The sequence below is a fragment of the Pestalotiopsis fici genome, assembly GCF_000516985.1.
Source record: "Pestalotiopsis fici W106-1 unplaced genomic scaffold PFICI_Scf_16, whole genome shotgun sequence".
Classification (NCBI taxonomy): Eukaryota; Fungi; Ascomycota; class Sordariomycetes; order Amphisphaeriales; family Sporocadaceae; genus Pestalotiopsis; species Pestalotiopsis fici.
In genome coordinates, this window is record NW_006917106.1 from 353,507 (window position 1) to 379,105 (window position 25,599).

Consider the following 25,599-nt stretch of genomic DNA (forward strand, 5'->3'; position numbering starts at 1 on the left):
GAGGTCGGGACTGTGGGATTGGGATAGGGATGGAATTATACATGATCGCAGTACACAAAGCACATAAGAAAACAATGCAACAATCATGTTTTGGCCCATTAATCCGCCGATGAGAGGATCAAAGTGTAACCCATGGGACATTTGTACGCATCTCCAAGGTACCGCTAATGATATATGCTTGGTGGTCATGATGTACAGAAACAAAGGTAATCAATTGATGTTGCACAAGTCCGAAAGCGCTCTCGTTAGATTATTCGAGAGCCCGAGGGGCTTGATTGAGTTTTAGGGTATGGTACTCTATTCGAAAACGTCGTTTATAAATAAAAGAAACAGTCTCTCAGGTTCAGATCATCTCACTTGTCAAATTCCTCCTAGCATCCACCTTTTTGTCCTACATTATATTAATACCACAGTCACTCGTTCATCATGACATCTTACATTATCTGCCTAGTTGCTCTATTGACATGCGCGCTCGCATCAGAAGAAACACTCCGCCTGACTCAAACCTCCATGGCTACCACGACCGTCGTAGTAAACCCGCCGTCAGAACCAATCATCCCGCCAGCAGAATGGTCTACTTCATTTGTCACCGGCTACCTCTCTCCCGATAACATAATCACTAGCACGCTCCCAACTACGGCAACACGAACAGTTCTAGGACATACTTCGGTGCTCTCAATTACGAGATCATGTCACGTGGACTCTTCATCTGCTGCTTATTCGTCCACGACTGTGCTTTCCCGTCCTAATTCGACAATGGCCTGTTACAGTACAGAGCAGGTCATTACAACCTACGTGACATATACACACCACACCTGTGCCTACAGCACGGAAACGTCTGGCTACATACTCAGTACCACTTCTCGTTCAACATATTCATGTGATCCGAGGGTTGACCGATCATGTCTGGCCTCTTCTTCTTCAGCGGCTGTGTCGTCTGTCCCTGACACCACATTCACAGCCGCAGTCGACCCAACTAGTCACAGTACCGCACCATGTCAGCAGTCTTCTACGTTGTCTCCTAGCGTTTGGGCAGTCAGCTCGACCTTCTCCACCTCACCCCGAACCCAATCAACTAGCAGATCATCAAGCTCAACTACTACTTGTTCCACTCTCCATAGCACATCATCTCCATCCATAAGCTATCACCCCACGTCCAGCAGTACCTCATCACCAGTTACTGCCGGAACCAATGCTCTGAACCCAATGTCCGTGGTCCAAACACTCGTCACACCTTTCATATTTTTATTGGGATACTTCTGGGTTCTTCATTGAGATATCATCAATCGAGAGTGAAGTGGTCCGACGTTGGACAGATTATTATGGTGAGATAGTTCTAATTTAGCACTTGAAAATAGTAAAACAAGTAGGAAAGTAGCCCAGATTCTGAGTCGATAATTTATTCTGCGATTTTTCATGAATGGAAAGCACTGCTAGTATTGTGACACTAGTCTTTGATTTTTTTCGTTGTGTTTTTCATTTCTCTCCTGGAATTTGTCTTTATACGAAAGCCTGACGATTTGTATACTTTAGATATATCATTACAGGCCTTCACAGATGGACCCTGCCGTGCGACGAAAGCAAAATCAATCGGATTAATGTGTTGAGCTCAAATATAAGAACTTAGAAGGGTATCTTGCTACGTAGTAATGTCAAAATTTGTAATCATCTTGCTGGGTTTCCCCTTGTGCATAAAACCACACTGCTTTCCACCAAGACAAAGAAAAGATGTTCCAAAGATAGTGAGAGTTAGGGGGTGATACGCCATGAACTAAGTGCTGGCCGAAGAGCTTCGTCCATCTATCTCTTTCCCGTTACGTTTGAGAGAAATCTCATCCTCCATTCTATCAAACATGACGTGCCCCTTGTGGTCATGATCGCTAGGACTGGACTGTTGAACAGTAACATTAACGTCAAATGTTCGTTGAATTCCAGCACCATGAGCAAGGTCATGATCGACATCTTCAGGGTCATGTCGAATCTTTGATTTGGTAAATGATTTTAGTCCAATATCACGATTCCTACTATTGTGGGTGTTTTCGTCGGTTCCGTACTGGCGTCGGCGGTCGGACTCGGATAAAGTATTGAGATAGACGTCGTTGGCTCCGCTCCGAGCGAGGCGGGTGATGAGTGTTGCCATGGACATTTCAATGTTGAGCTTGACCATGTACGCCACGGGGTGGAATTGGATGAAAACAACTTGATTGGGAAGAGACATGAGGCCAATAAGCATTGCCTATACATAATTAGCACTATTGGTCTGTCAAAACCCTTGAGACAAGGATCACTTACATCCATTAGGATGGAAACCACCATGAGCTTGGCATTGAAGCTGACAAGCGGCTTGTACTTTACAAGACCATATTGATCGAGGAGACGCTTCTTTACAATTCGCAGAAAATACCCTGTTGCTTGATTAGCCGCACCATCCATATGAATATGACCTCGAATCGTGGTGTGCTCCATTGGGTTGGCTTCTCAATAGAGAATAGAAAAAGAAATGCTGTCTCGAGAAGCTTACAGTTCAAGCCAGCGTCCACAATCAGAATCAAGACCTTTGAAATTCTGTCCCAGTATTCGTTGATATGGGTGAAACTAGGTTACTCTAGTTAGCCAAGAGCGATCCAGTGAAAACAGAATTATACTTGCATGTCACTGGGTGGCGGGTCCATGTGAGCAGGAATCCAAATCGCGAAGACTGTCTCTAATGTTAGCCACTGTTTCTAACCATTAAGGGGGCCTTTCTGGTGAAGCCAACAGAAGTTAACAAGTCATACCCAGAATCTCAATGACCAAGATAAGGAGAAAAGTTCCCCATTTCAACCAAGTAATTAGTTTCTTGTCCTCGTGAATGATTGCTATTCGGTTGATAATGATCTGCATCAAAAGTTGCACTTCGAACACCCATAAGAGCAGCTAAGTCCATAAAAGTCAGCGAGTCCCAATGGTCAGCCGTGTTCTCATAAGCTTACAATGAAAAATAAGACAGGCACCCTAATGCTACATGTTAGTTCAATGAATAAAGAATACTGGAGGGCTCAAACGTACGTAGCTGAGAGGATGCCATCGAGAAACAGCCATGCAATTATCGCAATGGCCAAATTGGCTGCGATCTCGCCCCAGAGCATGTAGATGTAAGTGCTTCGTAAAGGATTTTTATTCCTCTTCGTCTGTTTCAAGGCCTCCCAGACTGTCAGAAATCCAAAACCCAGCGTAAACCCAGCCGCCAGTGAGGCGACCTGATAATCGGTTTTGCTTGCCATGTCTAGTACATGCGTGTCGTTTGAAGAATTCTTGAGGCGATACCAACGGTACTTTGTGGATGTAACTTGACTGACAAGAGGAGAGATGAGTATATGTTCGTATAAAAAAGTATGTGATGATTAGGGGAGAGAGAAAGACCCCGAGTCGTGTAAATGGAGCCAGAGAGAGGTATATGACTTCGCTTAGCCTTGAGCACACATTCACCGGTGCTTCTTCCTGATATCCGAAGTGGACTGGAATATAGTTGCCTCCACTCCACAAATCTCAAGGGTACCTGACAGCAACGCATGCTTCACTCTGGTTTGCATGAAACTTGATCCACGTGGGTTCACTACCACGCAGCGTAGTATCGGGTGGATTAGACTACTCTCAGCCTGCTGGTCATGGTGTTGAAGTACGGATATTTTGGCCCACACGAGTATAGCGTGGAGACAATGTTCCGCAAAGCGGAGTTCGATTTATGCACAAACATGCGTTTTGACCCAGATGGAGAATACACCGTCAAGGTGACACAAGGCCAACTACTAATTAAACGAAGCGTCAGGGACCTGCATCTCAAGTGCCGGCCTGCCATGTTTTAACGTTGGCAACCTTGTCAGCTTATACAAATGACTGTACATCGGCACAGGATGTATGCTTTTTGATCGTCCAGCATTTAGTCTTCTTTGCCCAAAAAAAAAAGAATAAACGACTCTAATCGGAAATAATTCCATGGACAGGCAAGATTGACTAACATCCCCGAGAGGCTGAGTCTATAATCCGACGCCTTTAACGCTCTAGTCCACAATCATCCTCGCTTCTTCTCGGGGCGTGGCAAACGACCTCTGGTGGCGGCGAACTGGGCGCGCCTTATCGTTGGAGCTATCGCTAGCGACTCCATTTCTATTTGTTTTCCGAAGGCCCTGATGCATCTGGCATATGGCTTTTTCTTCTACTTGGAAAAATCAGATTTCGAAGCCATAATGTAGTGTAGAGACCCCTATCCTCATACCCCACTTGTCCTTTACCATGTCAATAATGGTTCCGATCATGCCGGATTAACCGTCAGATCGAACCGGTGCCATCTGCTGGCTGTGTTCTCACCAAATCTCCAAGAATTGTTTTCGCGGCCTCCCGCTTCGCAGTTACAGCACGTGGCGATGTATATCATGACTGCCCCCCGTTGCATCCTGCTGTATGATGATCTCCAGACGCAACACGTCCGTGGGCATGGAGGTGGAGCAGGTACAACTTGATTCATACGGCTTTATACATATCATCTTGCTGCGTGAGCCATGAGGTTCAGGTTGACTAGGATCTCTTCTCAAGCTCCCCCCGTTGAATCAAAACTGACAGTAACATATGCATGCAAGAAATGGGCCAGGGGCAACATCCCCTTGCATTTTCCCCATCATTCCATGTGTACAAAGCATGTCATGTTCCACCACTGATGACTCTATTGAGCTACCAACCGAGCCAACTTACTTGTTCCTCCAGATCCGCTTCTGGTCTTTCTAGTGCAAAGAAGAGGAAAGCTGAGGTCGCTCACGAGATCTTTGACATTTGTGTTCTCCGTAACATTGCATACTTATTACTGAGACAGGTAGGCAAGTGGAACTCTCACCACCATGATCCGCATCGCCAACTCCACAAAAAGTGCTATGACCTCTGGCGAGTCTAGAGAAGAGGCATAGCTTGCTCCCCGGATCGACATTCCGTTGCGCATACATACCTTAATGTATACTATGGTACGCACGCGTCCCACTTCTGATTGGTACGTCTCTGTAGGTGGCAGGCTCATATGTTACGGAGCTAGCCTTGTACATTGGCGGATGCAACGAAGAATTTTTACAGAAACTAGGCTTGCCAGACATTTCCTGACTTCGGGTATGTGCAGGGAGAGATTTGCCGATATCAATATCACAACAGAACCAATAGCCGAATGAAAGACCTACTGCCTTACCTGTATCGTCTGGCCCACGATCCTACCTTAATGACCAATATGCGCATCCATCTTCTAGCCCCGAAAAGACTCCTAGTAGCATCGCTGCTCGGCGAATCTCGATGCTCTTATATAGTGGACCATTACTGCTGCGTACCACGCTTATTAGTATCAGTATGTGCGGCGGAATCCGCTATTCGTTTTTCCCCCACCTCTTTCCCCAAAGCAGCTTATTACCGCTGACGAATTTCGGTTTGCTAGCTATAGTGGAAACGCTCTTTTTTCTTCTTATGTACTGGCGGCCAAAACTGCGCACAGGTTTCTTAGATTCTTGGAGTCACGAACAATTATGACTACCTAACCTTAGTATTTACTTGACTCGTCTGGTAGCAATTATGGAATTATCATCTCCAAGGCACACATTTAGATTTCTCCTTTACCTAATTACGTACTTGGCCACGAGTACTGGCAGACACATTGTCCATAATTCTCCGCAGTCTGGCCTGAAGTCGGTAGGCTTCAAGTCATGATACTCCATAGATCTTCATCCGAATGCAGCTGTCAATGTCTTGGCGAGCAATGAGCACCTGGGCAAGGAGTGGGGTTAATGGAGACGAGCAGGGCCTTGGCGAACCGTGCTCTTCCTACCATGATTTTATTTCCTTGCACGCAGAAACGGAAACTCTCCGGAACTTATGGCCCGCGGACGGAGTTGAGAGATAGAAACGTCTATTGATTCTCGTCAGCAACTCGGCCGATAGATATACGCATGACTAGGAAGAGTCGATTGTTTCGAATATCCTGAAATGAAGCCCAATGTAGAGCCAGTTGTAAGCTTGGCCACATGTCTTATCATCTCATTGAACTCGGTGCTGCTTGTATCGTGCCATGATCTCCTTGGCCATATGCAAAACTGCAGGGTAGTGCAATCTTACCGGAACCAATGTTGTGATCAAGGATTACACAGGCTTGGACTGCTATATTTCCATCAAGTAAAGAAGGAATACTCCTATCCGCTCCGACACCAAGTATATTCAAGAAATAATCTGATGCATTGAATTGTTGCCCTCGAAAACTTCTTGTTTCCTTGTGCAGTAAGTGAGGTTACCACGGAGGGAAAGGCAACAAAATGGCACCGAGATGACGAACTTGGACAAACTGTCACGGCATGGGTCTTTCCCCTCTCCCTTGACTCTCTCAAGTATTCAAGACATTTATACGAAATGCGGCGGCACGCGCAATGTCGCTCGCAAGACTAATATACACTCCCTCCGACACTATTCAATAGAACCCCGCCGACGGTTTAATAAAAGAAAGGGAAATCACACCAGCTTACGTACAGACAGTAACATAAAGTACACGTACTGTGTGTATGAGGTGCTCGACATACAAAACTGTCTCGTGGAATAGATGCAGCAATTTGATGTTCTGGTGGAAGTGTTGGTGTCTCAATATGAATTGTAGTTCTCCAGCTGCCCAGGGCTGACACCAGATGGCCATCTATTGGCCATTGTGTTCATTTGAAGATGCTCAGCGGGGCAATTAGAAGTGCTGGAGCTTTGGCCAACGGTCTTGGGACCGAATAACTATTGACGCGCTGAAGGCACGCGAAAAGTGTCCTGAAAGACAGGGGCACCATCGCACTTCTCCTGTACCTATCTGACCTACTACTACGTAGCTCCATCACCAAGCACGACGACTGAATGTGACACCAACTGAAAGAAGTCTGAGGACAACAACACCCCTTTCTTACCTTCACGCCACTCATTTGACAGCTATTTCCCTCTGTTATCAGGACTCAACGCGCCCGGCCACTGCTCCTGTCGCCTCTGTAATTACTTGCGCCCTTAATCACCTATCAATTAGTCACCAGTCGAACCAACCAATACACAATTCAGCCAGCCAAACGCAACCATGACCCGCGCCCAGCAGACCATCTCAATCGCACTCCTGGCATCTTCTGTGCGCTCTCCTCCCATCAAACGACCCATGCATCCCAGTGTCATTGATAGCTAATGTGGACTCAGTTCTACCTCGCCCTCTTCCTTCAGCTCGTGCCGCTGCCCGAACTGATTCAGACCGAAATTGTTCCTGTGGTATGTCACATTTGCCCTCCATTGCTGCCACCGCCGCTACCAACGCCCACTGTTTCGTACCGTTCACCGCGAAAGCCTTCGAGTCCAAGTACATGTTTGCTGACCGTTGATTCATAGCTTCCATTCTGGGCACTCGTCTCTTTCGGTGCCTTTCTTCTCTTCCGCCTTGGTTGGAATGTCATGACCTTCAACGACGTACCCGAGGCACACAAGGAACTCATGGGCGAGATCGAAATGGCGAAGAAGGACCTGCGTGCTTTGGGAGTCGATGTGGACTAGACGGGACATTTTGCGACAAGATCCACGTCCAGCGAGCTCAGCTAGCAACAAGGAGCGATACTGTTACACGATGCAGGCGGCGCAACAGCGTTGGAAGGATCAGGTCACGTTTCCACACCTTTGCAACGACAAGAGAACCCTCTCCAGAGGTCACTTCTCGCCCAAGTGACTGCATTGGCAGCCTGAAAGGCAACAGATTCAACATGTTGAAGACACAATTCGTCAGGGGTCAAGGGTAGTTGGGCCGGCCACCATAATGTCAATAAGAGTACCTGTATCATCATTAGATGATCTTGTCTAGCACGATCCCATCTGACGCCTGCATGCTTTCCGGACTTCCTTGTGGTGTGAATGGGCCAATTCTGTTCATGCTTGTTCTGTGCGTTTATTCCTTCTCATCCCTAGCCAGCAGTGCAACGACCGTTTTCAGGGCTCCCATCGGGTCATCACCGTCTTGGACAAGCTTGTCAAATATGACCGGAATTTTCGCCAATCGCCCTGCAGTATCTTTGCTGTGCCCTTTTCAGAAACAGTGTCAGTCAGTAGCGAGCGTACATGGATCAAGGGCTGTGACCTACATTTGCCCGGTGTATGGACCAGGAGTTTGATGGTATTTCGTCCCTCTCCGGTCCAGTCAAATGTAATCTGCCAGTTAATCCGCAATTCCACCTTATCCTTTCCCTGCGAGCCAAGAACCAAATCGAGGCCAGTCCGTCCAAGTTCAGAAACCAATTGTTTTCTTGTCATCTCAAACTTGTTTCCATCAATTTCCACTTCCTCGTCAGAGTTTGCTCGCGTAACATCAACTACTGTCTTGTGGAGACGCTTCCTCCGCTTCGCCCGCCGTAGATCACGGGCACATTTCAGGATACCTTGTGTATGACCCAACTCTTTTGCGATACACGACCACAATCTAGCCCGCTTACTGGCTAACCTCGTCCACTCGGCCATTGCCCATGTCATGACAGCGATATTTCGCCTGGAAGAACCCAATGAATTCGTATCAGTGCCTAGAACCCTCTCGATAAAGGGGCCAAGTTCGCCAACAGCTGCAGGCTCCAGCTTGGGCACAACAAGCTCCAATATTGACAGGGTCTTTGTGTCAACAAGCATATCTATCTGTGCTGAGAAGAGTCCTTTTGGCATGGATGTTATAGATATATGATGCTGTTGTATCACATCAGGAGCATCGTCACTTGGTTCGCGAGGGATGATTGTAGTCGCCGACGCAAAGCTAAGTGGTGTAAACAGTTCAAGGTAGGGTCTTTCCTCAGCTAGACTCATCTGCAGTGGTTCATGTGACGTGGGCGGCAGTTGGTCTACTTGATCTAATGGTTGAAAAGGACTCGGTAGAGCTGCCAATTGGCTCCCAAAAGGTAGGAAGGACATGGGATCAAGCGCTGCCTTTAGCCAAGCCTCTGATGCTTGCACTTGGGGCTCTTGCTCGAGCGGTGGAGCATGCCGAAGAAGAATGTCGAATAAAGCATCCGGATCTTGAATTGTTGTTGATGTCCGCCCAGCAGAGCCACGGTGTTGTGGGGAATTGAGATTATCGTTTTCTCTGCGTGCGACCTCTAGGTCAGCCAGCAGCTGACTGACTTCCGCTTGCAGCAAGTCTCGAGTCGCCGTCTTCTCCGCCAAAGGATCCGGATCTTTGATACGTCGAGCTGTGTGCGGCTTGCTTGGGGTTGATTGTGACTGTTCTTGCGCATTTCTTTCTTTGCCCTGATCCGATGTTTCTATACGTGCTGCTGGTTGAAGCGCTTGCGACAATGCCGCTTCATGCTGTGCCAAGCTCTTTGATGCCGGCCGAAGTACCTTGGCGGAGTTTTTTGCCAGAGCCTCCTTTCCAAAAGACTCGAAGTCAGTCGGTCGCACCGGCGGTTGCTTCAAGGGTGAACTGCCACTACGAAGCTTGTCAGCCAGAGCCCTACTCCTCCTGGGTCGCTTAGACGGCGTGTTATGGATTCCCATGGGTGACGTATTGACTGCATCCGGATTCGATAAGCCCTTCTCCGTTGGTGTAGGCGGAAGCTCTGGCTCATCGGGCTCTTGCACAGGCAGTACACCACGCGGTGGAGATCTGCGTAGGGCCCGCCCTTTGAAAGGGTCTAGTAACTCCTCCTCTTGCACTGAAGGCGGCGGGAGCGGTCGCGGTGATGGTCGATGCATCGAGCGTCGCGGTCTGCCTCGCATTCCACCGAGACTTTGACGGATCGGGCTCTGTGGCTCTCTGACTGACGGACCAAGTGCCATGTTGGAACCAGCTGGATCAGATGCCGGTCTATTCTCTGATGCGCCCTCCAATTGGGCGGTCACGGCCTGGTCGTCTCCGCCATCGCTACCATCGCTCCCATCGCTTGGGGATTCTCGAGGCGCTGGGCCAGTGCGCAGAGTACGCGCCCGGCCCTCTCCGTCCGGGGAGATGGATAAAGAGGTCTGTCTCCTCGTCGACCGTCTCACAGATTGGGCGCCGGATGATGGAGCGGCAGGACTATCTGACCCGCCTGGTGGAAGACTCGAAGTTTTGCGTCGCTTGGGGGCGGAGGTTTCCATATCAGTGGCAGAGTTGACTGTATCTAACTTGACATGATTGGCATATGAATCCTCATAAGCCTCTCGGAAATATCGATGCTCGGATGTCGTTCTCAAGACGTATGTAGACTCGCGAAGTGTTGGTATGGTGGGGTTGAATGTTGATCTTGCACGATTTCTCAACCTGGTGGGCTGTTGCAATTCAATGAATTATGACCTAACCGGTCATCAATATACCGATTGGAAAAGGGTAAGAGTTATAGACTACCCACGTCTTGTCTTGAAACACTTGTCAAATTGAATACTTTTTAATCGCAATGATACAATCTTTTGTGAGTGTAACGAATGTATCTTCGCATGTCCAATCGCGTCCTGGTTGAATCGCGTGGTTGGCCAACGCGTCTCTTTGCCATAGCTACAGGCTACATACCATGTGGTGTGGTGCCTATGTATGTAATGCACCCAGGTACCACACAAGCTCCATGTCGGCTTCAGTCAAAGGGTCCACCTAGACAAGTGTGCGCTATGACGTTTTCTCTCTAATGGATTGCCAAGCGGAAGTTTATTAGCGCCATTGGTTGAAAACACCATCGTTAGCAATCACTACATACCTTCGTGCCTTGGTTCGTGCGATTCCGACTTTGCGACATTATCCTCTCAACACGTTTGCCCGCACCCTTCGTTCATTCTGCCTGTCATGTCGCCTCTCGCCTCTCGCCCCTTGTTCAGGGGAGCTCTTCAGCTCTCCTCGACCTTCTCTAAGCGTTCCATCTCGTCCTTTAACAAGACACCGCCACCAGCCAACAAGGGCCCCAACAGCGGTAGCGAACAAGCTCTACCTATCGGCCCTTACTATGAGGCCATCATTGTAACGCCTCAACCCATTCCTGAGACCAAGCCAGAGGAGCCGCCCACCTCTTCGCCCAAGTCTCCTCGTAGCACAGCCAAAAAGAACGCCGCGGCACGTAAGAACCCTCCTTCTAGAATCAGACCTCGTGGCTAATATGCGTCACCTCATGTAGAAGACCAACGGCAACACCAGCCAGTAGATACATCCCCGGCGCCGGCTCCTTCACCTTCCACTGAACCTGCGACAGCGCAGGAGAAAGCACGCATCATTTTCGGCTCTCGACTCGCTGGCCCAATCGAGCGAGCAGAGAGACTACAGGCAATCAAGGACAAGAGCACCATGATCGCAGGAGTTCGGGTACCCCCTAAACCTGAGGAACCAGACAATTGTTGCATGAGCGGATGCGTCAATTGCGTCTGGGACCGATACCGTGACGAAATGGAGGACTGGGTGTCTGCTAGTAAAGAAGCAGAACGATGTCTGCAAGCCCAGCGCGCTCAAGGTCCCGTCGATGCGCTGAGTAGTGCGAGTGCTGTCAAGGAAATGGATGGATCGAAAGAGCCAGCTTCGGCGACTTCTGGCTCGGGTCATGTGCAGCCCGGTTCAAGCGTCAATGAAGCAGTGAGCATGGATGATGATGGAGGAGGTAGTGACACGAATTGGCCGACACCACAACCCAAAATTGCCAAAGACTTGTGGGACGACGGCTTGTACAAGAACGTTCCCGTTGGTATTCGGGAGTTCATGAAGACGGAAAAGAAGCTGAAACAGAGGCATGAGGAAGAGGGCTCTGTCGGTGGTTAAGAATGCGCGCGAATACCCCCAAGGTTTCTATCGTAATATACATCATCTTTCAGACAACTTTGGCAATCCATTCGACTCGTTCGCCAGTAAAATCCATGGGCATCGCGCGTATATTGAAGTAATGGAGCCTGCTGACCTTTGCAGCTTCCACCACCTGGAACCTGGATCGACACCATGCGAAAGGAAGCTTGGGGTATCGTGTCCCAACTACCTCAGAGCATCGCTTTCTCCGTCTGAATAAACTTACTCGGGTGAGTCACTGCTTTAGACTTTGCGCATACAAAGGGACTCGTGAACCAAGAACATCTGTGCCTGCCTGTTCACCTGCATGAGCCAGACCAACTACTACTACTTTGGCCACAATATTTCTCCTCCTTGACTGCAACATAACACAACACAGAAATATCTACTCAGCTACTTTAAGGGGATAACCAACTTACCATCAAACAAGTATCCGAATCGTCCACAACAATACTAGTGCAACCAGTCTTCAACCATGGCACACAAAGTATTCCACCGAGAAAGCTCCTCATCCACAGCCTATCGACGCATCGGCGCTGGCTTTTGCGGATCGGTTTGGGGTGATCCTGAACACCACAATGTTGATTCCTCTGTCGCAATCAAACGCGAAGACGGCGGCCCCGGGCGGTCACTATTTAACGACTTTCAAATTCACAAGATACTCATCACAGCCTACAATGAGTGCCCACAGCATATTCAGGCCGCTTTCCAAATTCCAGAATGTCATGAGTTCGTTCCAGATACGTATGCTGGCTGGACGACTACCACTCTCCTGAATCGGTTTCCACAAGGGTATACTGCTTGCAACATTCTTATCACACAGAGGATCCCGCCATTCCCTGAGCAGGCTCGTCATGCACTGACCGACAAATTCTGTCCTACTCATCTCATTGAAAACATCAAAGCTGATACCAACAACCTCGATTGCCTAGTTCGCCCATATCTAGGTCGTCGCAAGTTCGGACAATGCCGATCCAAATTGCGCGTCTTCAGTCTGCGGAATTATCCACTCCATATCGATCAAATGTCGGATCTCGGACTGGACGCCTTTGGCTACTCGACTGCCATTGCCAGAGCTTTGGCATTCATGTATTGGAAAGGAAAGATCGATGCCAACGACGTCGAGTTTGTTCTCGCACCAGCACCAGATTTTGCTTTGTCACAGTTCCATTCGGCGCATCTCGGCGGCCACAACTTGTGGATTCTGGACTTTGATTGCTGCAAAAGCATGTCGATGAATAAGGAAGGAGTACACCGGGCAGCACAAGCTTTTCTGCGTAATGATCCATTTTATCCATGTCCCGGGCGAGAGAACAAGGAGGATCAAGAGCTGTGGAAACACTTTAGAGCTCAGTTCCTGGAAGCAAGCTCATATTTATTGCATGATGACGACGAGGCATCCAGAATACTTCCAAATTTGCTCATGGAAACCATTGAGAAGTTTGTACAGGAATCAAGCGCCGGCCAGCAGCGTATACATGAACCAGTGCAATAAACATGATTCCTATATTGGTCTTTCTGCAAGAGTGTTCAAGCGGTCAATGTCAGAAATAATGTATCCGAAAGTTGACTGCCTCGCATCTAGGCGTCTACTGCCAAGAAATACTGTGGTTCTCAGCCAGTTTGTTTTTGCAAGCCCACATGTAGCCGAGAAAAAGCAGTTATCATTTTGCGGCGAGGTCTTGATTGTAATATTGGCCTCTGCGATTTGAAAATCGTTGCTGAGGAGTGTAGTACTATTCCTATGGCTGTTAATTATTGATGCCACTTGAGGCATGGCTTAATAGAGTCAAGGTTCAGAGATCTGCGGTTCGTAAAAGCACAGGGCGGTCTCGCTATGAGACAGCGGGAGGGAATAGTGGGGTGCCCTGCCGCAATACCTGGCTGGCAGTTTGGCTGGCCTGGGTACGGTCGTGCAAGCTAGCACACCTTAATGTGTGTAGGCCATTGCGTGCCGTGTGTTGGGACGAGATCTCGGTTACGTAGAAAAGTCTCATTCATATAATGTACACAATATCGGATAAGCAGCACCATGAGTGACGGTCCAGGAAGTGTTCTATACAAAAACGTTGGTAGGTGCAAGCAAACGATCGCGCGGGATTAGTGGGCAAGTTTTTCATGTCGAACCTATAACAGGTAACTATCTGCATGTCATCCCCTTGGCCTTCCAGCGGAGGGTATTACTGCTCACCCAAGTATATGGATGGTCGAATGCATCCTCTTCCGAGCAAGCCATGGTAAGACAAGGCTTGCAACCTTGATTCTTGCCGGCATCGTCGCCGTTCATTTTAGCCTGTCATGCCCAATATGGATTCTACCGGATCTCAGTGTTGCCGCACACACTATAGTGACTCCAGCTGCAGCGCCAAAGCTCTTGCAAACGCTAAATATAGGGACACGATATACCTTTCGGATGCAACACACACATCTGTATCCTTGGATTACCGGGTTCGCTTAGTCGCTGTACATGACTCTGTGCACTCAATCTGAATTGGCATCTCAAAGAAGAAAATTTGCCAAGTCGCGATCATATACAAAGACGCTGCCATCCATTGGAGCGGCCACCGGGTTAAGAAAAGTGGCTCGTGAATGTCTCATTCAAACCATGTGCCAATACGGAAAAGCTGCGTAAAGGATGAGACAAGGAGACTTGACAAGTTGTCAAGTCGTAATCTTCAACCAGTAGAAACTCTGAAGGGGGTATTCTTGGTATATGCCAAGAAGCTGAAATCAGAGAGGCTGCTTACAGATGTTCAAATTGGCAATATGGCAATTGTATCATGTTTGTCAGTGTAAGCCCAACCATGTGCATACCGACATTCGAATACATGAGACAATAGGAGAGCCATTTTTGAACGGATATAAATACCATCACACCTCCGCAGATGATTTCACATACAGCAACAGCCTAAGTAAAAATTTGGTTTGGACTTTGTAAATACCTCCAACTCACCCGTCATCATGAAGTATTTCTTGCAACTTTTGTCCTTCGGTCTTCTGGCCACTGCCTCTTCCGCTCTTCCACTGCTTGATGAACGACAGACTGCAGTGTACAGTTTGACCGTTTCAACGTAAGTGGTCATGTTTGAATCACCGCTGGCCGTACTAACAGCTTTGAGAAGTACCTCGAGCACCGCACTCAACGGACAAACCGTAGAGATTGTGAACTCTGTGCTTGGAGTGTACCCCGGGAACCAGCCCGCTGCCACTTTCTATCCTATTCCAAACCAAACCAAGCCTGGGAGAAGCTCGCTACATACTTATCCCGTGGGGATTGTTGACCACGTACTTGGCTTGAAAGGAAGTGATGGCCTATATTCGCTCGTTGATGTGACAAATATCGGACAGAGCGGGGCCGCGGCATTCTATGACGGTTTCATTCTCAGAAACAACCTCGTGAGCCATGAAATTCCTGGAAATTGGGTTGCGTTCCCTGTCGGCAATGGGTGGCAAATTAAGCGGTATGACGGTAAGTGACTGTCTTTGTGAATCGCATAGGCTACGTTAACGTGTCATGACATAGGAAACGCTATTGTGACCCAAGATTATGTGCCCGTGAACCTGGTATACAAGCTGGTCAACAAGTATTGAGATGGTTGCCTACATGGCTGTTTTACGATGCAAAAAGACAGTGGTAGTTCTATACCTTTGATGGAGAGCCATGTATATAAACACACAAGATTTGTGATTTTGGGGTGGAGTAGTAAATTGAACCAAGAAGATCTAGCATTGGACTTGACACGTATGATCGTCTACTGTAATCCTTTACGCAGCATCCTCGTTGACGAGAACGTATCTATACCTAGCCTTGCCAGCTTCCAGATCAACGATGGCCTGGTTAGCGTCCTTCATGGAGCGCTCTTGAACCAGACCCTTGAGGTTCTTCTTGGCGACAAGTTCCAGCATTTCCCGAAGGTCATTTGGCGATCCGATAAGAGAGCCAGTGAACTTCTTGCGACCAAAGACGATGGAAGGACCAGCAATCGGGAATGCTCCATCCTCGGGCATACCAACCTGAACCAAGGTGCCGTTCTTCTTGATAAGTGAAAAGTAGTCGTTGATGGGAACCTATGATGCATGAGTTTAACATGAAGCGCACATGGTAAACAACAAGTGAACTGACCTTTGAAGATGCCACCGTCGAAACGATCAGGTCCAAGCTGCGGTAGTGCTTTTGAACCCAGTCCTTTTCGTCATCAGTAGCGATGTAGTCATCAGCGCCCAGGCCGAGAACCTCAGCACGCTTGGACTCCTTGCGAGAAATTCCAACGACTTTGGCACCCATAGCCTTGGCCAAAAGAACTCCATAATGACCGAGGCCACCAACTCCAACGATTCCGATTGTCTTGCCAGGTCCAGTCTCGTAGGCCTTGAGAGGGGCAAACATGGTAACTCCACCGCACATCATCTAAGACTCAAATCAGTATATGTGGCGGCAAGAAAGACATCAGTGTGACTTACGGGTGCAGCCTGGCTGGAGTCGACACCATCAGGAATCTTGACCACGAAATGCGACGGGGATCGGTGATAGGTTGCATATCCACCTAAAATCGTGTGAGTATTTGCTGATATGAAGAAGCTTTCAATAAAGTTGACTCACCTTGAGCAGCGTCGCCATTGAAGTGTTTACTTGGAAACAGTTAGTGAATCCGACCATGAAATGAGCAGAACATGTCATCCTTTCATGCTTTATAGCTTGAACCCACGGTCGCCAGAACGTCCTTAAATACTGGTCCACTGACCAGAGCAATGAACAGACAAAAAGTCAATCGAGGGAGACTCACGCGTTGTAAGTGAAAACCATCTTGTCACAGTAGTTTTCCTCTCCAGCAGCGCAATCATCGCAATGGCCAAAACGGCTCAAGCACGAATCGGACTGGGCACCAACACCGACACGGTCGCCAACCTTGATGCCACCAGTGGCCTTTGATCCAACTCGGACAGCAGTTCCAACGATCTCGTGGCCAACGACGACGGGGTAAGCCGTTGCACCCTATCGCAATTAGTTCATGAACCTCAAGTTGGCGCAAGCGTTTTTATTTTGGCCAAGTACATACCCATCCGGATCTCAATGTGTGAATGTCGGAACCGCAAATGCCGGAATGTGTGACTTTGATCTGTTTGCATCTGTCAGTTGGCACTGCGCGCCGCATTATCAAGTTATGGCACTCATGTTATCATACATCAATATCCGTCTCTTCCCAAGCCTTGGGCTGGAACTCTGACCAGCGCATGTTTCCCTCAGCAGACGAGGCGTCCAGCGCCTGCCATCCCTCGAACTTGTAATCAGTGGATGAGCTCATCTTGAATAATGTGTCTAAATAGTGCACTTGGAATAAAAGTACAAGGAATATCAATGAAAGCAGTCTTGAATGAAGAATGGTTGACAATTGAAGACGTTTTTTGCGGTACGGCCCTTACACTTATATCACATTTGACAATGATGAACTTGACGCCGTTGCCCCTGATCAACAGGACCCATTACTGTTGCCTTCTCCATTTTGCAAGCCTTGAAATCAGACACCATTACAAAGCAGATGTTTAGTTCATGTGTATCCGAATCGCCGTCTGGTGCGTTTCGTCATTGTGCAAACTGGGAGAAGCTCCCAGCTTGGTTGGAAGCATACGCCAGCAAAACAGGACTGGACACAAGAATTGATCGGGAGGTTTCTTCCACGTGGAGCAGACCCGATTATTGTTCCACATTGGTGTCCGTCCGCTAGAATCGAACCCGAGCTCACTGCCGCGAGTGCTTCGGTGTCTGTTCTCGAACGTGCTAAATATGAGGCTCCGTCGGATCCGGCTCGGGCTAATAACCTAGAGCTGTGGATTTTCAACGAATGCCCCCATTAAAAGTTTTCTTCAACGGCCATACCCGAGTGCGGAACGCTGCCCGCACCTGTCAAATTTTTTGAATATGATTAATGCAGACACATTTGCTTAAATGCCGCAGTCGCGATATTGTTCTTTTTTTTTTTACCCTATGGGAAATCGCGGCTGGCAAAGAGTAAATGCTGTGCTACACAGTAGTTTGTCTTGGATGTACTGCAGTCTAGCAGGGCAATTATATTGACGATTCATGTTTTCCAATAACCAGGACCGCTGGATCATCGCTTATATAATGCCTCTCAGGGATTTGTATTAGTGACCAGCGCCCTTGCCATTCAACGGATGCACTCGACGAGCTTTGTTCACCACAGTGGGACGTTTCCTATGAAACTGTCACCGTGTCATGGCATGAATCTTCGGCATTCGGTAATTTGTCGCTCACTTGAGCAAACGGCATATGAGAGCATCGGCGTTTTGATGCAGCGGAGTTAGGCGATTATATGCACAAATATTGGAGCCTGACCAGGAGAACATTAGATTCTCGAATATTGTCTTTTTTGTATTGTCTCGTTTGCACAATACTCTGAATAGCCCCCCTTCAACAAAGACTGGGATCGTAGTGTACCAATAAATTCAACAAGTCCCCAATATGGCCTCCCATGCCTAAAAATTGCAGTCATATGTTTCCATGTCTGAGATTTTCACCTACAGGAGTTGAAACTTGAGAGCGTGCAAACTCATCAGTCATATACTTGATCATCATGAACCTTGAAGGTGAGCCACTTTTGGCATACTGGCCTGAAATCCAGCAACTCCCATTTGGCTTGACAGACAGGCTAAAAGAGACTTCTCCAGCTTATTTCTATCTTCGCGGGGAATAAGGCTTAGCCTACGGCACAGCAACCATGCTGATTCTCTGAAATGGGGAAGCATTGATTATTATAATCGTCCAAGAGAATCACGGTCCATGCAATATTAGTGACTCAAGAATCAGCAGTTCGATTGTGTGATGGGCTGCATTATCTGTTTGATAAAAACGGCGCAAAGATACAGTGATAATAAGCAGTATTAAAACAAACCAATCCTCCCATACTTGACAGTAAATATCCATGAACTCTACCGCGCTTCTTCACAGCTATTTATCATGACAAGGTCACCAACCAACCACATGAGTTCCTCCACTCAAGTTCAGAAAGGTGTATGCAGAATCCAGGCCGCAGTGTTTAATAGGGCCTTTGACCAACTATATTTCCAGCGCTCCAATACCTACCGACTGTGTAGATACGACCACTGCGTGATCTAGCACTAGCCATGCCAATTCTGCTGGTACTCCACCACATACTCTGAGCTAAGCACCAGTGTTAGTCAGAGCACTATAAACAAAATACTGGAAATCGTGTCTTACTATAATGGCCATACGACTCAAAGTCTCCATTTGGAATAATCTGACCCCAATAGTTTTCCGACTCTGCCATCCACATATTCGCCGAGGCACTCAAGGGATTGCTGCCGCCACTAAGACAAGACACGAGCAGATATTAGCTTGCCTTTCCTCTGGGAAAATGGATGTGCATACCTGATCCAGGCTAGGTTCTCACCCTCACTGCCCCGACGAGTGGAATGTACCATCTGGTCAATGTACGCCAGATGATTCGCCCAGTTTTGAGCATCCTGCTGCAGAATGCGATCCCATACCAATGGTCTCAAGTTTCTTCCTCGTCGATAACTGTTCTGGATGTTCAGAGCATTCCATTGATCATATGTCAGCCAAATTTGGTTGTTGCCTCCTCTCGAATTGCCACCTCCCTGGTTGCCACCCCTTTGGTTGCCTCCTTGGTTGCCGCCTCCTCTTTGAAAATCTCCACCTCGAAATTGACGCTCGACAATCGCAGGCTTGTTGAGAACTGCACCATGACTCGAATGTATCAAAAGGAATGGCAGGAGCAGGAGGATCAACCTTACAGCTCCGAGACTCAATTGTGCCATGGCAAAAAATGACAAGTTAAAGGAGTGTGTGAGGTGAGCTGCTGTTCCAGGTCACATTGAAAGGTCTCAGTCCATGCAAGACTAGTTATACTTCACAGCTGTTCTACGTAAGCTTTCAGGGGCAAATGAGTTGCTGCGATTTAGCTTTGCAGCCGCCAAGACGGGCGGATAAGCCGCAAAATCTTGGTGAATTTCATAGCATGTATTCAATCCAAAGCGATGCTAGCTTTGAACAGCTGTGGTCTGCCGTAAAAGTTAGATGGTAAACCTTCCTTTGTGGAAATGATGGTGGCGAACGGGTCAGCTACGCTTCGGTCCATGAGAGACCGAGACCAGCCGGGATATTATTTGGACTTTGATTTTAGAATTCCATCTGAATTTTCAGAATGTCCATCGCCTCTTTGATGCTCTTGGTGCTAAGATGCGTCTGAGCTTATGCGTAGATGAGGATGTATGAATCCTGCCATGTTAGATTGGACAAATCATCGAGAAGGACAAATATGGATTCTTTTTATTTCAATTTGCAGTATTTCCAGACTTGATTCAGTTTGAAGCATGATATGAAGTTATTGAAATCTATAATCATCCTTGCAATGCATTACCATGTCAGTTTCCAGCCTTGGGATGAATTCCAAGCCAGTTTGCAAATGCTTTCCCCAACTTGACACATTTCTCGTCAACAAGGCGCCAAAAGTAATCGGCAGAAACAAGCAAAAGAGCGAGGATTGTAAAATACATGATGTAAAAGGATCGATCCATTGGCCAATGAAGAACATTAACCATGCGGATCATCATTGCCCATCCAGGCCACAGGAAACCCATCCAGTGCAGCAGGTAGAAAGCAAAACTTATCTCACCCAAGTACAAAATGGGCGCCGTCGAGAGTAGCCATTGAGCAGGAGGGAGATTCTCGACAGCAGCCAGTAACACTGGTGCAGTAGCATAGCTCCAGAAGAAGGCAACGGACTCCGCGTCGGTCCTCCAAGCACTCGGTGTGAATTGCGACAATGTCTGGAAAGGCTCAACATTCTTGGGTCCACTCTCTGGCCAGCCCATGACCAAAATTGACAAAAGTAGGACGCAGATCGAAAGTGTGTACGTGATGTGCCATGGGACCTTGAGACGAAAGGGCAAGTCATCAGAAAGGGGGCATAGTCGCAGCTCGGCGAGAAACATGCCAGCCAAGAAAGTGAACACATCTCCGCGTTGTAGATAGAGAGCCCAGAATGCCGAGCCTAACACTATAATTTTGCGAGCTTGCGTTGACAGTCGCGCCGTAGCCATGCACATGAGAAACACAACCATGGAGCCGCGATATTCTACCGGAAGAGTCCAGCATTGGTTGAAAGACGTTGGATGATATGTGCCCCACTGGAATGGGTTGAAGACTGGTAATGTTATACCAACAAAGCGCCATATGTGCTCCCAGAATGTCGGGTCGTTTGCTCTCCAATTCCCAGGAGAAAAGGATGGGTAATACCACGTGGCGAGACAGGACATGCATGCCACCACAAGCATGGGTGCGAACAAACGTATGCCACGACGCAAGATGGAGGAACAGAGGCCAGTGATGAGCTCGTCAGCAGCGAGTGTCGGTGATGCGGGGACGTTGGTAAGTGGCAGCGCGTCAAGCTAATGATATATATCAGTCCATTGAATCTTTGCATTGTGGGAGCATCATCCTACCTCTGTTGTCATGCGGTCCTCCCATCGCCTCTTTGACATGGCAGTGATCTTTTTCAATGGCGAGTACGTGAGCACGAACCCTGAAAGCACAAAAAAAATCCCCACCATGCCTTTGCCAGCATATATGATGCGAATGATTGGCAACTGACTGAAGCCATGGTTACTACTAGCAGGCTCGGCGCCGTATGGATTACTTGCGAACTCTCGAAAGTAATGTATGTTGACGTGCTCTGTATAAACAATCAAACAGGCAATGCCACGAAACCCATTCAGGTACGACGTTGACGTTGCTTTAGGGAGCTTTCGTGTGGTTTTGCCGAGAGGTGCAGCTACAAACCAGGGCAGCAGACTCCAATACCATCTTGGTGTTGACTCGACATGCTTCTCTGAGAGCGCTTGATCATACGCACAAGGATCTCCCCGCGACAAATCTTGAGGCAAAGGATGGTAAGCAGGTTGAATCAATTTGAATAAAGATGTCATCTTATTGACAGCACCAATGAATTGTTGTGACATTGTAGTTTATGTCCTTGTATAATGCGATGAATGGTCCATGCATGAAAATGGAATCTTGCGACCATGTCCATGAAATATAAGGAGGTGGAAATGACATGGGAAGGAAAGAGTCCTTGAAAGGCTTTGCTATACGTGTTCAAATTTATTGCAGCCAAGCTTAAAAGGTTGTAAAAGCAAATATGTTAAGGATTTATTCCGCAATGAAACATGCAAATATGGAAGATGTGATGGTGCATATGTTATAAAGCATAATGCGTGCTTATTGCGGCTTGCATTATTATTATTCGATTATAAGCAAAAAGTATATTTATATAATAAAATATTTTAAAGTATAATTAGTAAATTATATAATTTAATTATAAAGAAGCGTTTATATAATTCGTAAAATTAAGCCGTAATATTACGAATATACACTTTTATATACGGTAAATAAAGGGTGTTAACGCTTAAAAAATAATATACGGGGCTTAAAATTAAAGTCCTTAAATATTTTAAATAAAAATTAAAATTAACACCCTTATTAATTATTAATAGCCGTTAATAAGCTTATTATAAAATTAATAAATTAAGCGTAAACGTTATTATTATAATGGCAATTTAAAAATATTAATAAGGGAATAAATAAATATATATTATAAAAGGATTTTTTATATAAATAATTATTATTTTAATAATTAATTATATTGGATTTTTTTATTTAAACCTTTAGGTTAAAAGTAAAAACTTTGCTAATTAGCAAAATATGCTTTTTAATTAATTATATTTCTCCATTTAGGGATAAACCCTTATTTTTCCCTTTAAGGATAAATCCTTATTTCTCCCTTTAAGAATAAATCTTTATTTTTCCCTTTAAAAATAAACCCCCGTTTTTCCCTTTAAGAATAAATATCCTTTAATAAAAATAACCGTATATATTTATATTAAAACGAATCGCTAAAAATAAATATATTAATAATACCGATTAGCAAAATATAATAATTAGCATAATAGCAATAATAAAAACGACCTTTTTTAATTAATAAAAATATTCGTAAAAGCTAAAAAAAATAAATAAATAAAAAATAAAAAAACCAACGCGTATTTAAAAAAATAAATAAAAAAAATATTATCGATAAAAATAAAATCGAGCTAATTAAAAAGGCTTTAAATTACCTAATTAAAACCCGATAAATACCGCTAATTATTCGCGTTTATTTTTATTTTTTAATTTCGATTATCCGCAGCCTTTAATCTTTTTTTTTAGGCAAAAATTATTATATTATAATATTATTAAATGTATTAAAATATAATATAAACGATTTAAGCCTTTTTAGCGCTAAGCGAGCTAAAACGTTTTTAAATAAACTTATTTTATAATTTAAAGGAACCTTACGTTAAATTCGTCCGATTTATATAAGCCTTTTTATTTTTATTTTAAAAACCGGGGGTAAAATTCGTTCGGTTAAAAACGTAAAATTTATTTAATATTAATTATATTGGATTTCTTGTTTAAGCCTTTGGGTTAAAGGTAAAGATTTTGCTAATTAATAGGATATACCTTTTAATTAATTATATTTTTCCCTTCGGGGATAAACCCCCGTTTCTCCCTTCGGGGATAAATATCTTTTAATAATAAAAATAACCGTATATATTTATATTAAAACGAATCGCTAAAAATAAATATATTAATAATACCGATTAATAAAATATAATAATTAGTATAATAGTTATAAAAAGGATTTATTTTAATTAACGAAAATATTCGCAAAAGCCGGGAAAAGAAAAATAAATAAAAAATAAAAAAATTAACGCGTATTTAAAAAAAGTAAATAAAAAAATATTATCGATAAAAATTAAATTAAGCTAACTAAAAAAGCTTTAAATTATTTAATTAAAGCCCGATAAATACCGCTAATTATTTGCGTTTATTTTTATTTTTTAATTTCGATTATCCGCAGCCCTTAATTTTTTTTTTCGGGCAAAAGTTATTATATTATAATATTATTAAATATATCGAAATATAATATAAATAATTTAAGCCTTTTTAGCGCTAAGCGAGCTAAAACGTTTTTAAATAAACCGTTTTTTATAAAATAGCCGAATTTTATAAGCTTTATATTATAAAAATGCCGGTAAATACCTTAATTATTATTTAAAATAAAGGTTATAATCGCGTATTTAATCATTAATAAATAAAAAAATTAGTTTTAATATTTTAAGCCGGATCGATAAATCGTAATAATAGCGAATATTATTCACTAAGCATTCCCAGCGTTAAAGTTAGGCCATTGCCATTTCCACAAAAGTGAGAATTACTATATTTGTTTTAGTGTTTTTAATTTTTATATAATAAAACCGTTATATCCTTTGCCTTTGCTTTTATTATTATTATTATAATATAAAAAGCGTTAAATTAAAGTTAATTTTTTTATAATTTAATAAAAATTAATAAGTAATATATAATAATAATAATAATAATTTTTTTAACGTAATACTAATAATTTTTTTAGCGCTATGCTAATAATTCCTTTAGCGTAATAGCAATAGTTTTTTTAATATAATTAATTAATATTAATAGCTTTTTTAATATAATAGCAATAGCTTTTTTAGCGTAATAGCAATAGCTTTTTTAATATAATTAATTAATATTAATAGCTTTTTTAATATAATAGCAATAGCTTCTTTAATGTAATAGCGATAATTCCTTTAGCGTAATAGCAATAGCTTTTTTAATTATAATAACGGTAATTTTTTTAGCGTAATAATAATAGCTTTTTTAGCGTAATAAATATAATTCTTTTAGCGTAATAATAATGATTTTTTTAATATAATTATAATAGCTTCTTTAATATAATAGCGGTAATTCCTTTAGCATAATTATAATAGCTTTTTTAGTATTATAACGGTTAATTTTTTTAACGTAATAATAATAGTTTTTTTAGTATAATAGCGATAATCCCTTTAATATAATAATAATAGCTTTTTTAGCGTAATAAATATAATTCCTTTAGCGTAATAATAATTCCTTTAATATAATTATAATAGCTTTTTTAATGCGATAACGGCAATTCTTTTAGCGCAATAATAATAATTTATTTAGCGTAATAAATATAGCTTTTTTAATATAATATTAATATTTTTTATATCGTTATAGCTATAACCGGTAATATTATTATAATAATTATTTTTTTAAATAAAGCGCTATTTCGATAGCGTAATTAGCTATTATTAGCGCCGGTAATTTAGCCGAAAAAAAAAACTTTATATAATTTATCGCTATTCGTTAAAATATTTATATATTATATTTTAATTTTTTTTTAAAATAAAATCGTATTTATTAACGTAATTAACGATATCGCGTTAAAACCGCGATTAATTTTAAGCTATTAGCGGTATTTATTCGCTTATTATACGATTTAACAGAAAAAATTATATTTTTAGCTTTTAGCGGCTTATAATAATTATTCGCAATATTATAATATATTAATATTTATCGTAATTATACGATTATTTGCTAAAGCAATAGGCTATTAGCTATAACGCCCGAAAAATAAAAATAATAATTATATTTTTTTTCGATTTGCCTAAGCTTTCTTTTCCCGATTAGCCCGTATCCGTATATATTAACTAATACCTTTATAATTAAAGAATTATAGCTAATTAATTATTTAATAATAATAAATAAAAAACGAAAACCCTTAAAATATTATTAGCTTTTTAAATATGCGCGATCCTATTTACGATTAATTATTTATAATATACGATAATGCTAATTTTTTTATTAATACTAATTACGCCGAAAATCAAGCTTTATTATTTTTCCCGAATTAAAA

The 25,599-nt window shown here is 44.0% G+C and overlaps 10 protein-coding genes across 10 annotated transcripts; 4 read left to right on the forward strand and 6 right to left on the reverse strand.

The window, feature by feature from the left end:
- Nucleotides 1–1,771: 1,771 nt before the first annotated feature.
- On the reverse strand, nt 1,772–2,466 carry PFICI_15278 (uncharacterized protein; the record flags this gene model as incomplete). Its single annotated transcript, XM_007843859.1, has 2 exons — nt 1,772–2,236; nt 2,293–2,466. The coding sequence occupies 2 exons, from the start codon at nt 2,464–2,466 to the stop codon at nt 1,772–1,774; spliced, it is 639 nt and encodes a 212-aa protein (XP_007842050.1).
- A 572-nt stretch (nt 2,467–3,038) lies between these two features.
- On the reverse strand, nt 3,039–3,263 carry PFICI_15279 (uncharacterized protein; the record flags this gene model as incomplete). The annotated part of the gene is made up of 1 exon (XM_007843860.1): nt 3,039–3,263. One exon carries the CDS (start codon nt 3,261–3,263, stop codon nt 3,039–3,041), a length of 225 nt encoding a protein of 74 aa, XP_007842051.1.
- A 3,836-nt stretch (nt 3,264–7,099) lies between these two features.
- Nucleotides 7,100–7,560, forward strand: PFICI_15280 (uncharacterized protein; the record flags this gene model as incomplete). Its single annotated transcript, XM_007843861.1, has 3 exons — nt 7,100–7,147; nt 7,213–7,281; nt 7,399–7,560. 3 exons carry the CDS (start codon nt 7,100–7,102, stop codon nt 7,558–7,560), a joined length of 279 nt encoding a protein of 92 aa, XP_007842052.1.
- Nucleotides 7,561–7,945: 385 nt separating this feature from the next.
- PFICI_15281 (uncharacterized protein) lies at nt 7,946–10,116 on the reverse strand (the record flags this gene model as incomplete). Its single annotated transcript, XM_007843862.1, has 2 exons — nt 7,946–8,079; nt 8,139–10,116. The coding sequence occupies 2 exons, from the start codon at nt 10,114–10,116 to the stop codon at nt 7,946–7,948; spliced, it is 2,112 nt and encodes a 703-aa protein (XP_007842053.1).
- A 676-nt stretch (nt 10,117–10,792) lies between these two features.
- On the forward strand, nt 10,793–11,749 carry PFICI_15282 (uncharacterized protein; the record flags this gene model as incomplete). The annotated part of the gene is made up of 2 exons (XM_007843863.1): nt 10,793–11,060; nt 11,118–11,749. 2 exons carry the CDS (start codon nt 10,793–10,795, stop codon nt 11,747–11,749), a joined length of 900 nt encoding a protein of 299 aa, XP_007842054.1.
- Nucleotides 11,750–12,245: 496 nt separating this feature from the next.
- On the forward strand, nt 12,246–13,265 carry PFICI_15283 (uncharacterized protein; the record flags this gene model as incomplete). The annotated part of the gene is made up of 1 exon (XM_007843864.1): nt 12,246–13,265. One exon carries the CDS (start codon nt 12,246–12,248, stop codon nt 13,263–13,265), a length of 1,020 nt encoding a protein of 339 aa, XP_007842055.1.
- Nucleotides 13,266–14,731: 1,466 nt separating this feature from the next.
- On the forward strand, nt 14,732–15,361 carry PFICI_15284 (uncharacterized protein; the record flags this gene model as incomplete). Its single annotated transcript, XM_007843865.1, has 3 exons — nt 14,732–14,841; nt 14,893–15,239; nt 15,294–15,361. The coding sequence occupies 3 exons, from the start codon at nt 14,732–14,734 to the stop codon at nt 15,359–15,361; spliced, it is 525 nt and encodes a 174-aa protein (XP_007842056.1).
- A 174-nt stretch (nt 15,362–15,535) lies between these two features.
- PFICI_15285 (uncharacterized protein) lies at nt 15,536–17,073 on the reverse strand (the record flags this gene model as incomplete). Its single annotated transcript, XM_007843866.1, has 7 exons — nt 15,536–15,838; nt 15,894–16,178; nt 16,232–16,314; nt 16,371–16,399; nt 16,555–16,763; nt 16,828–16,887; nt 16,954–17,073. The coding sequence occupies 7 exons, from the start codon at nt 17,071–17,073 to the stop codon at nt 15,536–15,538; spliced, it is 1,089 nt and encodes a 362-aa protein (XP_007842057.1).
- A 1,831-nt stretch (nt 17,074–18,904) lies between these two features.
- PFICI_15286 (uncharacterized protein) lies at nt 18,905–19,585 on the reverse strand (the record flags this gene model as incomplete). Its single annotated transcript, XM_007843867.1, has 3 exons — nt 18,905–18,942; nt 19,005–19,114; nt 19,176–19,585. The coding sequence occupies 3 exons, from the start codon at nt 19,583–19,585 to the stop codon at nt 18,905–18,907; spliced, it is 558 nt and encodes a 185-aa protein (XP_007842058.1).
- A 606-nt stretch (nt 19,586–20,191) lies between these two features.
- Nucleotides 20,192–21,787, reverse strand: PFICI_15287 (uncharacterized protein; the record flags this gene model as incomplete). Its single annotated transcript, XM_007843868.1, has 2 exons — nt 20,192–21,217; nt 21,272–21,787. 2 exons carry the CDS (start codon nt 21,785–21,787, stop codon nt 20,192–20,194), a joined length of 1,542 nt encoding a protein of 513 aa, XP_007842059.1.
- Between the last annotated feature and the right edge of the window lie 3,812 nt (nt 21,788–25,599).